This window comes from Periplaneta americana, chromosome 6 (genome assembly GCF_040183065.1).
Source record: "Periplaneta americana isolate PAMFEO1 chromosome 6, P.americana_PAMFEO1_priV1, whole genome shotgun sequence".
Lineage (NCBI taxonomy): Eukaryota > Metazoa > Arthropoda > Insecta > Blattodea > Blattidae > Periplaneta > Periplaneta americana.
This window is the reverse complement of record NC_091122.1, coordinates 7,120,001-7,135,000: the sequence shown is the minus strand read 5'-3', so window position 1 is coordinate 7,135,000 and position 15,000 is coordinate 7,120,001. Positions and strand designations below refer to the sequence as shown.

Genomic DNA, 15,000 nt, shown 5'->3' with positions numbered 1-15,000 from the left:
AAAGGTCCATTTTCCCCCTTATGGTTAGTTTACGTTTGACTTATCACGACTTTAAGCTCTTGTAACTTACAGTCACACGTATTTTAGACTTCTGGTTGACAAGTTCTCTACGAAGTCCTTCTGTGAGGGCAGTAACAGCATGTTTGGAAGCAGCGTACATGAAGAAACCGCTGGGTAGTGAGTGACCAGTGATGCTGTCGACAGACCAAAATACAAAGAACATATATTCTAGTAGGACAAGACAAGACAAGACAAGACAAGACAAGACAAGCAGCAAATTTACTACACAGAATCATCAGGTTTAATTCAGCGGCACTTAATTTTTCGCACTCAGAATTCCTACGAGTCCTTGTCATTTGGGCACAGAAGCAAGTACACTCACCACTAGACCGCCGATAACTACTACAAAGGCAAGACCGAGTGCTGACTAACCTGTTGATGTGTATGATGTGACCGTCGTCCACGCCCTTCTCCTTCATGGACTGCAGGCCCTCCTTGGTGCACAGGCTGAGGGCCAGGACGTTGAGGTCCAATATCTTCTTCCAGTTATCCACAGGACCGTCTGAATTAAATGACGCCACTGATATTAGAGACAGAGGAGTCATCTACAGAGGCAGGGGGAGCAAATTTGACCCCTGCTCTGCAATTAAGGTAAAAAGTTGTAATAATTGAGTAGTATTATTAGAAAATGTGAGAACTCTACTTTGATGAACTCTTAGGGAATCAAAGACGATCTAGCTGTTAATGATTTGCTCAAATGACACAAACGCCCGACCGAAACAGGCTGGTTCTAGTCGCTTGCGTGACGTAGCGGCTTTTGTTGACGTCACCGTATTAACAGAAAGTGTGACCAGATTTCTCCAATGTGAAGTATACTGCGTGTCAGTTCAAAGTGTGTCATGGCTCGCTGTATGTCGTCTTGTGGCTAGCCGATGAGCCTAGAGAATTCAATCTTCCTACACTTCCGCAGAGGCGTATTACGTATGTGCCAGAGAAGTTGCCTAGCAAGTACGGCGTTCATTCTGAAGAGTACTTACCGATACGTACGGTAACAGCTGTAGTGGCAGGAATGTGAACTGTTTCGAAACACGTACTGAAGTGAGTTTTTTTCTTTATGGGGAGAGGGTTAAGACGATTACTTAAGTAACTTTGCGTTGCAAATATTTAATGGAATGTATTCCACTATATTTATTTATTTTTTTTTTTGTTTCTTATTTGTATTATCTAAATCGTGTTTATTTATCACTTAACGCCAATATGTATCCCACTGTGTTGTTGTATTTTATTATTGATCTATTTTTTGTGTACATTTTATTCAATTGTCGGTTTCTGGTTTAATTATATAAATCCTACTTAATTGTAATCTAATACTAATATGTATACTAATGTGTTTATTTTTATTTTTACTGTGTACATTTTTTTATTGAATTATCGGCTTCTGTTTTTATGTGATTCGTATTTGATTCTAACAACATTAATATATATTTCACTATGTTTATTTTTATTTTATGAGGTAAATTTTATGTAACTACCTCTTTTGATCTCATTATGTATACCTAAATTGTATCAGTATGTAATTACTTAATTCTGATCAAGTTTTATGTTCAACTGTGTAAGCAAGTTTTAATCCTGGTTGAGTGTAAGAGAAGGCCTTACGGCCTTAACTCTGCCAGGTTAAATAAAGCCATTATTAATTAATTAATTAGGTATTTGTTGACATTAACTTCGACGGTAAACATGGACTCGGACCATTTGATTTGTGTTGTGGAATGTTGCCGTAACCGATGATAACAAATACCCTGCGTACGACTTCCCGCGCAAAACACAGTTCGAAAGAGGTTATGGTAGCACACAGACCGTACAGATCGCTACGACGTTCAAGTTATACCGTACACGTTCTCAAGTTCAGATTGAACGCCTTGAATAATAGGCAACTTCTCTGACATAAAAGCTGAAACTCGCTTCAAATCGCTGACTCACAACAGTGACGTCATGACACACTTTGAAATGAACACTCAGTATATACGATATACGTTAAAATATTATGTAAATAGTAAATGAAAGCGGAATTATATACACATATAAACAAAATATAGATACAAATAAGTAAATGAAGTCTTTGATTAAGAGAATATTCCACTAAAAAATGACAATTTTTGCCTATTTTTTTTTCAACCTAATTTTGAGAACATATTTACTATGTAAAGGAGTGACAAAATCCAAACTTTGAACTCCCAAATGTTTTTTACTTTTTTTCTTTTCTTTGTCATCCAGTCTGCTCTAAAACAAAGCTGAACGTTAGAATTTATATAACATTTGTATTACCGGTTGTTCTGTATGGTTGTGAAACTTGGATGAAGTTACAGGAGAATGGAGAAAGTTACACAACACAGAACTGCACGCATTGTATTCTTCACCTGGCATAATTAGGAACATTAAATCCAGACATTTGAGATGGGCAGGGCATGCAGCACGTATGGGTGAATCCAGAAATGCATATAGAGTGTTAGTTGGGAGGCCGGAGGGAAAAAGACCTTTAGGGAGGCCGAGACGTAGATGGGAAGATAATATTAAAATGGATTTGAGGGAGGTGGGATATGAAGATAGAGACTGGATTAATCTTGCTCAGGATAGGGACCGATGGCGGGCTTATGTGGGGGCGGCATTGAACCTCCGGGTCTACCTAATACTATCTCACTCACGAATTTTATCGACGCTAGGTAACCCAGTAGTTGATACAGCGTCGTTAAATAATACTAAAAACTAGTTGATAGTTGTAGATGTAGCGGTCAAGGTACATAGCTAGAAAGGCAATATACGTGTGTTCTAATCCCGTCTATGGCATCGATGATTGCCCGTTGACAGTGTGCTGCCCGGCGTCGTGCTAACCTCATGTCATGAGAGTTTCCTCTAATGTTAAGTTGCGACAACTTGTGATGTACTACACCAGGGCTTACAAGTGTTGCTGAGCCACTGATGGCGAATAAAAGAACAGTTTGGTGTAGCTACCGATCAGAGTGTTGATAGAGGCCACTCCAGCGTTGTTGACAAGGATGTCCGTTCCTCCGAGGTTGGACCTGACCCACTGGAAAGCTTCCTTCACTTGAGGCTCCTGACTCACATCGCACTTGAGTGCGTACAGTTTTCCTGGTGCGGATTTCAGGTCCTGGGATAGTTCCTGCCAAACATAATACATCCCATGAATAACCAGCTGCGAGGTGATGGTGATTTATAACGGATTGCTGCTTTGGAGGAATAATTCACATCTACTTGATTTGCAGCAGTGGTGGGCAAAATGAACGCAACCCACAAGACAGGATTTAAATGGCAACTAAAGGCTGTGTGATGTATCTTGTTGTCTCACTGTGAAAAGAGAGAGAAAGGCGATATGTCTTACTCATCTGTATTGTTGTGGCGATGGGGGAGTGGAGCGATGCTGTCCATCCATCCAGTGGCGGGAGGGACTAGTTGATACATTCTGTAGCGCAAAATAAAATAACAAAATATCTCTCTTCGTACTGTGTAGTTCCGCCACTGAGCTTGTCTTTCAAGAAACTGAGTTCCGGTAGCCTGTACAATAACAAGGTTTTGAAAGGAATCTGAAAATTTACAACCCTCCTATAATCTCCACCCTCATTTGAAGGGACTTGGTTTTATTGCTACTGAGACAAGATAAACCTTACCAGGTATACCTACTGTGGAAGGGGTTGCACTCTACAGTGCAGTGACGGATTTACAGACAGTTGCGCCACTGCACTCCTACCTACCATATGTAATTAGAATAGTCCATTCACGTGATATTTAATTAATCATTTTTCAAATCAATTTCTTTGAAATTGGGATTTATATCTGTGCATGCTATTTTCAGTTGCGCAAGGAGATGAGCATCGATTAAGCGAGATCTGGGCTGGACCTTATAAATTTCATTTTAGAAAACAGCTGTTCGCACTGGTAGGTTGGTGAATACATACCGTCATTTCCCACAACTGTGGTCCTGGAACACAACTATGGTCCACGATACAACCATTCAAAGATCATTGTAGAAGTAACATAGACCGTTCGTAGATAGCTGCAGTGACTTGAATTCAAACTGCAGTACAGCAAGAATGTAGATAAACGAGTATAAAATTTGAATAGTTCTATCGTGGACAATAGTTATGTTCAAGGACCATAGTTATGGGAAATGATGGTACTTATTATTTTTGAAACAAACTGTGTAAGCAGTGGGTATGTAGTACTGGACATATTTAAAAAAATTTAGCCCCCAGTAGACCTTCACATTCTGCTTTCAAGAATTCATCATTCTGCAAATCCAGTAGCCTACCTCTAACTGCAATTCTGGGATAACATTTTCAATTTAAACATGAAAAGGAGTGGCAGAAATCTTTCTCCATCCTTTGAAAATCACTGAGTCTGAGTTCTTTGAACTCGTATAACAGGTGATCTATTTTAAGAATGTAGCCTACATATTTAAGTTCGCGTCCTGAATATTTGTAACTGATCCTAAACATGAGAAGTGAAAGAACCGCCTTTCTTGTAAGTGTGATATCCTCTCGATTCATATGATTCTGCGAAAGACATTGTATCACTAATGAAGCTCCGAAGTACAGCAGTCCAGTATAATCCGCCACGTACACGTGCAGTATTTTCATGGAGTGGGGGAAGGGGAAGGTAGGGAATAAGTTTGATGCTTCGGTGAGGTCTGACGTCACTGCGGCAATGCCCGCCATTGGTTTACGGGTTAGAGAGGAACGATAACATGCACTGTGTTTTTTTTATTCTTCAAATACACTCAGGGACAAAAAAAACCGGACACTTCTATATTTGCTTGTATTTTGTTGCCAATTATTTCAAAATGAAACAAAACCCATTTAAACAAAATAATGTTTCATTTAGGACCTTATACGACAACATTTGAAAAAAAAATCACTGATGAGAAAATTTACAAAAAATTACAAAGGGCGTATAACTATGGCATCGTTTGATCTAACTACTTTTTCATTTTATGGTGCCTTAAACATTAAAAACTCTTTTTAGTAACGGGTATTACCCCCTCTGGCTTGAATAACTGCATCCATACGTCTTGGCATGCTCTCAATTTGGTTAGCAATGTCTTCTTGAGCAATAAGTTCCCATTCTTCGCCAAGTGCTCGTCTCAACTCTTGTATCGATTCTGGTCTCGGTCGTCCATTCTTAACACGCCGTCCCAGCATGCCCCACACGTGTTCAATTGGGTTCATGTCTGGACTCCTTGCTGGCCATGGAAGAACATGGATTCCCACTTCTTGGAGATAATCTCCGACCGCATGGGCAATATGCGGCCGTGTATTATCATGCATTAAAACAAAATTATCGCCTACAAATTGGCCAAATGGCACAACATGATCAGCCAAACATTCATTTATATACCTATCAGCTGTTAGTCTTCCATTTTCAACAAAAACCAACTCTGTACGAGCATCCGTACACACTCCTGCCCAAACCATCACTCCACCACCTCCATACGGCACATTTTCGGAAATGTAACACTGTGAAAATCGTTCTCCCCTCCTTCTTCAAACTCTTTCACGTCCATCAGGTGAGCACAGATTGAAACGGGACTCATCGGTGAACAGAACACAGCTCCACTGTCCATTTCTCCAATCCCTGTGATCATTTGCAAAACGCAGTCGTTCAACTCGATGCATCCTGAGAAGTCTGGGACCAGTTGCAGGTCTACTTGATATCAGTCCACTTGCTTTCAACCTCCTTCTAACTGTTTTGGCCGAAATTGGGCGTCCATGCATGTTAACAAATTGCTGGGCTACACTAGTAGCTGGCAGGTTACGCTCCCTAAGAACTCTCAACACAATATACCTGTCTTCATTTGGATTTGTAGCTCTTGGACGACCCGAACCTGGTCTTCTGGTATATTCTAGGGTCTCTCTATACTGTTTTATGGCATCATGGGTTGTGCTTCTAGCCATATTCATAACATTTGCAATGTAACGTACACTGCGTCCATCATCGTAAAGGGCTACAGCTCGAGCCACATCTTCAGGTCGCATCTTGTTTTAAGACAAATGTTACAACCCCACTTAAACTCAGAAAATGTAAAAATAAAGAAATAACGAATGATAACGATAATGAAGCACAAAATGGTTGAGACAAAATTGTTATAGCTGAGACTCCGAAAGCAAAATTGAAATATTTGGTTGTAATGGCTTGTTTATAAAACAAAACCAATCAACAATGTATACACGTCTCCATAACAACAGATGGCTACCATAATATTGTATGAGAAGATAATGTTTTGCAAAATACCAGCAAATATTAAAGTGTCCGGTTTTTTTTTGTCCCTGAGTGTATATTCTGTGATCCTTAGAGGAGAAGCAGGTTACATTGATTCACAATTTATATCTGCATTGTAGAATATACAAGTATCATATTTTTATAGATATTTTACGAACCACTAAACGGTGGATTTTAATAGGTGAAGAAATTCATAGCATGGTTTCCTCCGGGTGGAAAATAAAGCTATGGGTACCGAGTCCTACATTTATAGCACGTAAAATAACACTCTTCATAGAGGGCACCAGGAAAAATTTGTCTACAGCGTGAGTTAGAAATGTGACTGTACTCTGGATCGCTTCGTATGATGACATTATGACTACGGAAAGTATGGTATTACCATGGAGACACACCTCCTCAGTATGCTATTGCGGCGACGAAAATTTTGAATCGCGATGTGCCAAGGAGGGGACAGACAGGATGGCCAGCCCGCTCCCCCGATCTCACAGGCTGTGACTGTTGATTGTAGGCTTGTTTGAAGAGAAAGTTTACTCGCGAGACATCGACATGTTGAAAACAGCAATTGAGGAAGAAATTCGTGCTGTTCCATTGGGCATGCATAGTAAAGCAATGAGTGATTTACCAAAACGTTGCCGATTATGCTTGGATGTGAACGGCGATCTGTTTGGGGCAACAAAGTGACTCAGGTTGCTATTGTTGTGTGTTGTTCTTTAATTTAAAGAATTTCATTGCTTTCCAATGGTAATGTCTCATTTCTCGTAGGTATAATAGTGTTATTACACGAAGCGACTAAACGTGTATACATCACACCTAAGAAAGAGACTAGTGAAGTGCTTTGTATGGAGTGTGGCATTGTATGGGGGCAGAAACATGGACATTACGACGAAGTGAAGAGAAGCGAATAGTAGCATTTGAAATGTGGATATGTAGAAGAATGGAGTGTGTGAAGTGGACAGACAGAATAAGAAATGTAGCTGTGTTGAAAAGAGTCGTTGAAGAAAGAATGACGCTGAAACTGATCAGGAAGACGAAAAGGAATTGGTTGGGTCACTGGCTGCGAAGAAACTGCCTACTGAAGGATGCACTGGAAGGAATGATGAACGGGAGAAGAGTTCGGAGCAGAAGAAGATACCAGATGATAGACGACATTAAGATATATGAATCATATGAGGAGACAAACTACTACCACTACTACTACTACCACCACCACCACCACCACCACTACATACTGTTAATGCAACCACCACCACCATCACTACCACCACCTCCTCTTTATGAGAAAGGATGCCTCGTATCTGTAAATTAGCAAGTGAATCTGTTTTAATTTTTTTTTAATAGATACATTTCTTTTTATATGTTTCTGCTTTGTAAGTTAAACTACTCGAGGATAAAATTTGCAGTGCTTGGGAAAAGTGGCATAAGTCAGTTTCCGCAAACATTTTTTATCAATTTATTGACAACTTACGGAACATCTGCTCGCTTGGGAAAAGATACATAAGTATTCCTCCCATTACAATAATTCATACAGAAAAAAATCAAATCGACATAAACCAGTGTGAAGACAGTTTTTTTTCCTTGTCCTGTAAAATTAATATTTTTGACCTGTGCCACTTTTCCCGAGCACTACAGAAATATTAGTTAACTGTCCAGTTTTGTGGAATAACAACGTAGTTATTCTAAAAAATAATGTAGCTGACAGAGGTCTGCATCGGATGTTTTCGCTCGAGCGCCAAGTAGTTCATAGCATAATCCGATAGGTAGCGCACATCCATGATGGGTAAAATTGTCGCGAACGATAAATCCTCGAACGGTATAAGCCGAGCGTTAGACATTCGTTCTTGTTACAGTGATGAACTGTGTAGTAACATCATAGATGTTTATCACTTCAAAACTTTGCAGTGTTTAACTAACCTCTCCATAGTACAACTACAAAACTTGCTTTAGAATGTAATATAAATGTTGTAGGTAATTTTTTTTTTTCCACACAGGAGTGATTTTGTTTTTGCCACATCTGATAGATGTTATTGGAAGTAAATGTAATTATTATAAACGGAGAACACAATCACGATAATGCAAGAACTGTATCAAGTTTTCTAGTAATAATAATAATAATAATAATAATAATTAGGGTATCAATCTTTGCGTCTGTAACAGTTGTGCAGCATGATTGTTCATTTTATTATTTTTCTGTGACGTTATCTCTGTACTAATATTGTTATTAATCTACTGCTATATCAATAATATTTTGTAAAACGTTTCTACATTGTCGCAGTGTATAGGCGGAACACTATGTATGGACCTATCATATTATATATGTGGTAAATCAAATATTGAATAATTATTAATTAGCAATAATAACTGTATATCGAAGTTTTTCATACTATTTTATTTATAACTTCATGTTCCTGTTTTGGTACGTTCCATTAAACGTTTGTCATAAACGCAGAAAATAAAGCCTTATTTTTACCGTGTGAGCAAAACATATGTGTATCTTATCTGTCGCCTTCCATACAACATAAGACATGTCGGTGAGATGACCTTGTACTGTGCTTCTATTTATTACGAGCGTATCACGACCGATCGTATCTCACTCGAGGGTGCGACATTCGACAGAGTTCAAGCGAGCGATTTGACTCCAATGCAGTACTCTGGTAGCTGATCTAAATGTCCATTTTTGTAGATCCGATTTATCTCTCCTCAGCCATCGATTGTATGTCTTTTCGAAAAAAAGTTTAGCTCCGTCTATTTGTTTAAAGATTAAAGTTAGGTTCGCTATCAGGTGTAAAGTAAGCTTGTCACAAGGAATTCTTACCTGCACTCTCTCCTCCCTTCGTGCTAGTCCGACGACTTTGAGACCTTTCTTGACCAATTCCTGGGCTATGGCTGCTCCTATACCGGCACTGGCCCCCGTCACCACGGCAACGCGTCCTGACCAACGCTGCATTGTTCAGATCCTATATTTTGTATGAGAGGAAGATATAAATTATCAGCTGTCGGACAAGTCTGTGGCTTTGTAGCGTACGTGGGAAATTCATCCTACTCTATATTTGTTGCTGCAAACGTAGCGGATTATGATTATTGCTCATTTGTTGAGGATATAACAGGACCTTTAACTCATACGGCGATTTTATTTCTGAAAGAAATGAGACATAGAGTCCGCTGATAATGAAGCTAATGAGTTCTCAATTGTTGTTTTTTTACCATAGCTGTAAATTTTAATTTGCAAATATAGAAATGTATACGAAAGGAACGAAATAGTGTTCTTAGTTTCAGATGAACGTTATTTTTATTGAAGTTCAGTCGATTTTGAAAGTGACCTGTATTTTTGATAAGATTATTCATTTCAGTTTAATTTATACTGAAAAGAAAAACCGTGATAATAATAATAATAATAATAATAATAATAATAATGGCTTTATTTAACCTGGCAAATTTAAAGCCGTAAGGCCTTCTCTTACACTCAACCAGAATTAAAACTTGCTTACATAGTTGAACGTATAACTGGATCGGAATTAAGTACTTACATAGCCTACTGATACAATTTAGGTAGGCCTACATAATGAGATCAAAAGAGGTAGTTACATAAAAATTTACCTTATAAAATAAAAATAAACATAGTAGAATACATATTAATGTTGTTAGAATAAAATACGAATCACATAAAAACAGAAGCCGATAATTCAATAAAAAAATGTACGCAGTAAAAATAAAAATAAACACATTGGAATACATATTAGTACTAGATTACAAGTAAGTAGGATTCACATAATTAAACCAGAAACCGACAATTGAGTGAAATGTACACAATAAAAAAACTCGCTTTCATAATCCAGCGGTTTCAATCGGATTTGAACCCACAAACCTCGCACCGGCAATGATTAGCAATTGGTCCCTATTAGGAACAACAACCACCAAATTTTTTGGCTCATAAATCTACCATGTGTTAAATTCGAAAAATCATATTAAAGAAATTACCCCCAAACTAAATTCAGCTTGTTTTGCTATTAGATCTATGCAAAAGATAGTAAATATCAATACCTTAAAAACAATATACTTCGCATACTTCCACTGGGTAATGAGTTTTGGAATAATATTCTGACGAAATTCTACGGATAGTAACAGTATATTCCTACTACAAAATAGTAATTAGAATAATAGTAGGTGCCAAATCAATGGAATTGTTTAGGACCATTTAAAAAAAAAACTACAAATAATGCTCATGGCTTGTCAGTATATTTCTTCATTAATAAAACTTTCTCTTATGTAATCGTGAAAACATTGTAACTAATGAACAGTTCATAGCATAAATACTTCCCAAAAATGACTTTCATACTCCATCGGCAAGTTTAACGCGTTATCAAAAAGGAGTGCGTTATATGGCATCTTAATCGATTTAAAAAAAAAATCAAACTCAAAACATAAGATTATTTATGGCGAAATTTCTCACGCCTTCTATACTGTAGGTGAATTTATGACATTCAACAACGCTTCGTGAATATTTGTCTTGTATTAAGTACAGTATTTGTGTTGTACAAGTAGACTTTATTGTAAAACTCTGCTGTATATAGGCCTACTTCAACTAGAGTGACTATAATTAAGATTTTAGTACTATTCATGTGACGTCACAACACATAATGATATGATATCCACCAATTTATATTACTTTATTGATGCCTCTATATAGCTACAGTATAGTAAAGTTGAGTCTTAGAATATGTTTTCCAACAGTTCGCAAGTTCTCCTATTACATTTTCTTCCAGGTCCGTCCCTCTGTGCAACCCTGACGCATGCTTTCCTTGACAAGAGACACCACTACATGCATTAACATAATTTCCTTACCAACTCCCATTGCAATAACGGACAACTCTACTTACACTCAAGGACGGAAGCGTGATGTCTGTCTCTTCTGATGAAACGTGACCTAGCGGACCAGGACACGTGCTGTCTCGTAAACAATACAGCCGACCTGCACTCTAGCGGTAGACTGTTAAAGCTTTCATTCATGAATAGCCTTGATCGTCTCTGCACTCTGCCGGGGAATGCTTGAGTTGAAGTGATAAGTGCACCACTGAAGGTCAAGGCAATTTGCTGACAAATCGGATTTTCCGGGTGCTTGCACTCTTTCCAACTTCCGTAGCAGTGCCATTGGGATGCTACCAGTGACCAAATGAGCTCACTGGGTGCTACTGCCTACTACCTGCTCTCGCCGTGGTTTGGGACGTCTTGGGAATAGACTGTGGTGGAATTCAATGGACTTAGAACATTGTCATGTAAAAGTTGCCATATATACGTTTTGTAAATATTAGGGAAATTCGAGATTTTGTAACAAAAATCCGGGAAACCACTATTTTATATATTCCAAATTTGCCAAGCTGTTTATCAACAGTAATCTCACTAGAGGTTTTGATTTATCTAGAGAAAATCAAAACTCGAGTGGGATTTAATTGACTATTACACGATTAGAAGAAAGTATATAAAGATTAGAAGTAACAAAGTACTCCAATACAATAAAATATTAATTGACTTACGAAAATAACTGTCTTCAAATTTGTACCATCTCAACATTATAAATATTACGCTAGTATTTGGCAGTAATGTGTTATGATTTGCTGTTTTTCATATCAGTTGTACCAACTATGGAATCTTCATTGAACTCTGTGGACGGTTACTGGTCAAGAAGTCTTTGTTGATTCAGTTTCATTTTTATTAAAACAGTTGCATTCCACTTCAATTATCCCTATCCCAGTAATCAACGTCACTTGACAGATGATTTTCAATAAATCTTAATATTAAACAATCTCTGATACGTGACTATCCATAATATCATATAGCAGAAGTTCTTTTTATCCTCTCAGAGCAGAAGCTATAACATAACCTAACTAATATACACAAGTGTTAGAAAAGTTTTAATTAGGGATGATGAAATAAACAAGAAACATTTTAATTAGCGATGATGAAATAAAAAATAGACATGAATAATTTTAAAAGAAACAATTGTTTGAATTAGGTACAATTTTCAAATTTGAATCTTTTAGTGGTTGGTGGTTCAGTTGATGTTATATTGGACGTGTGCGTAAAAGAAGTGAACTCGTTGATGTACATGGTGTATCCCTCAACTTATTCAGGATTTCCGAATGGTGCTCTTCATATATGACCAGTGATTTTTATTAATTCTTGTTCTTGAATGCCAATGCGAGTCATATTTGAAACTGCTGTGCATCGACTGGAGTGGTTTGTAATTTTCTGTTTTTTGACGTCCAGACCAGTGCAGTTTGAAATGTTGGCAAACAAAAAAAAAAACAAATGCTAGGGTAGTGATAAAAATAAACAAATGCTAGGGAAGCGATAAAATTGAAGAAATGCTAGGAACGCGATAAAATTGTGCGATAAGCAGCCATGATTGGTTGAAAGACGTCCTTTCGTACCGTTTTATTGGTCGAAAGTAGTGTGACGTAGTAAAAGTGTAATAGACAAACTAAATAAGGCTATCATAAAATTAATGTCCTACTAACTGAACAAAAAATTCTTTTTAATCAAACAATGCTGAGGTTTATAAAGGATAAATATTTTCATATTTTGATTGTTTGATTCTTTAGCTGAAGATGTAACTTTTCTTAACAGTGACACATCAATTTTACAACATAATAAAAAAGAAGCCTTGGCTGTTCATTTTTGAATTCGCACAAACTTGCAATTCAGATTTAATTCAAACGGTGGAGCATCTGTTCCTGCTGTGTGACCATTTGTGGTTCATTGTGAGCTTCGGTGGGGTTATTCCGCCTGGGCACAACCCATTTACACATATCTTCCCATCTATTAAACAAACTATCCTTTTCATGGAAGATTGTCATCTTCAGAATTTTGCTTCCCTGAATTTGAAACACCGTCTACTTTGGATTTACTGTTTATTACTTTAACCAGACAACAGAAACATAAAGACACTGCAAAGATACATTTCCAATCAAAGTGAATATTCCGATTTCCGTTTCCTCATGACGTCACTATAGAGTATCGATTAGTGAGCGAGTGATCATGATCAAGTTATTACCCTTACCATAGAGTTCATGCAAAGAACTGACTTAAAATGTTACAAACGATTAGTCACGGCGGTTCATTGCCGCCCTCACATAAGCCCGCCATCAGTCCCAATCCTGAGAAAAATGAATCCAGTCCCTTCCATCACATCCCACCTCCCTCGAATCCATTTTAATATTACCTTCCCGCTACGTCCCCAAATGTCTTTTCCCCTCCGGCCTCCCAACTAACACTATATGTATTTCTAGATTCGGCCATACGTGCTACATGCCCTACCCATCTCAAACGTCTGGATTTATTGTTTCTAATTATGTCAGATGAAGAATACAAGTGTGAAGTTCTGCTTTGAGTGTTTTTCTCCATTGCCCTGTAACTTCATCTCTCTTGGCCCCAAATATTTTCCTAAGCACCTTATTCTCGAACACCCTTAACCTCTGTTTCTCTCTGAAAGTGAGACTCGAAGATCTTACATTAGCTGTTTACTCACAACAATTTTTTCCTATATTTTTCTCAATAACGTGTCTTTTACTGTGTGTAAGCTCATCAAGGGTCTAAGAATCTATCTCAGAGAAAGGAATAACATTAATATAACACAACAGTGCTTTATCAGATAATTTTATTTTACACAAATTCTGATACAGATTGTGTTAGAATACATAACATTCAGTTGGCTTCCTTCAAACAGATCCAACGGCCCTGAGTGTCAGTTCATGGATCTGAAATGATGAACGAAAACACAGATTATCTCTTTAAAAGCTAGCATTGCAGGTTTGGTCTTTAGTGTTCCTGCCATTGAATCTGAGAGACTCTGTCGAGGCCGAAGAACTTTAAAGCCTTAGCGTGATTTACTTCTCAAGAGAAATAAAGGATCCTTTGTTTCCGTCGTCAGTATCACGTCTGAACAGGAGAGCGCGTGATTATCATACAGTATAATGATACCTGCCTCCAGTTTCCTTGATATCCCTTCCATACACAGATTAGCTCTTTAAGAGGGAAAAAGCAAATTTCATATTGATACTGTGGTTATATTTAGCGGATCGAGTTGGAATGAAACTTATCAAAATTCTAACAGTGGTATTAACATTATTAAAGAATGACTGGATGCTCGCTTACTTTCTTTGAACGTTTCTAAAACAAAATTAATACTCTACCATTTTCATTAACATCACATGGCCTTGAGCAACTAAAAATTAATAATAATAGAAGTGTAACAATACATGATTGTAACCTACCTACTTGCTCATGTAACGCTTTGAGGATATCCTCATAAGTTAAATATTTAGGCTTTATTATTGACCAACATTTAAAATGGGACAAGCATATCTCCTTCCTGTGTAACAGATTGCGTAAAACAATCCACAAATTTTCCATTCTACGTTCTTATTTACCTGTTTATGTTCTGCGTACTGTGTACTTAGCTCTGTTTCAATCAATAATTCAGTATGGTATTTTAGGTTGGGGAGGAATGGCAAAATCGACTCTCCGTCCTTTAAATTTACTCCAAAAAAATTATCAAAATTTGTCTATATAAACCTTTTGATTACCCAACAAAATTAATTTTTCAGGAATTTGGTGTATCAAATCTAGAACAAATTTATAAACAAACATTGATGATTTACTTCCATAAAAATCACAATAAATTAAAATTTGATCCTCTTGAATACCATACGAGAC

General features: G+C 37.5%; 2 protein-coding genes across 4 annotated transcripts in view; both read right to left on the bottom strand.

Annotated features, from left to right (window-relative positions):
• The window catches only part of LOC138700941 (farnesol dehydrogenase-like), a 15,779-nt gene extending 4,495 nt beyond the window's left edge, over window positions 1-11,284 (bottom strand). The window contains exons 1-5 of one of the 2 annotated variants that reach the window (XM_069827384.1): window positions 11,166-11,284; window positions 9,104-9,245; window positions 3,010-3,178; window positions 433-562; window positions 71-194 (exon numbers count right to left, since the gene is read on the bottom strand). In XM_069827384.1, the coding sequence (XP_069683485.1) occupies window positions 71-194; window positions 433-562; window positions 3,010-3,178; window positions 9,104-9,235 (555 nt within the window). In that variant the 5' untranslated portion in view covers window positions 9,236-9,245; window positions 11,166-11,284. Of the gene's footprint in view, window positions 1-70; window positions 195-432; window positions 563-3,009; window positions 3,179-9,103; window positions 9,246-11,130 lie in introns of both variants that reach the window. The other variant, XM_069827385.1, reaches the window with a different exon arrangement.
• Window positions 11,285-13,925: 2,641 nt separating this feature from the next.
• Window positions 13,926-15,000, bottom strand: part of LOC138700940 (dehydrogenase/reductase SDR family member 11-like) — a 38,470-nt gene continuing 37,395 nt past the window's right edge. For both annotated transcript variants that reach the window (XM_069827382.1, XM_069827383.1), the window contains exon 9: window positions 13,926-14,042. In XM_069827382.1, the coding sequence (XP_069683483.1) occupies window positions 14,004-14,042 (39 nt within the window). In that variant the 3' untranslated portion in view covers window positions 13,926-14,003. The remainder of the gene's footprint in view (window positions 14,043-15,000) is intronic.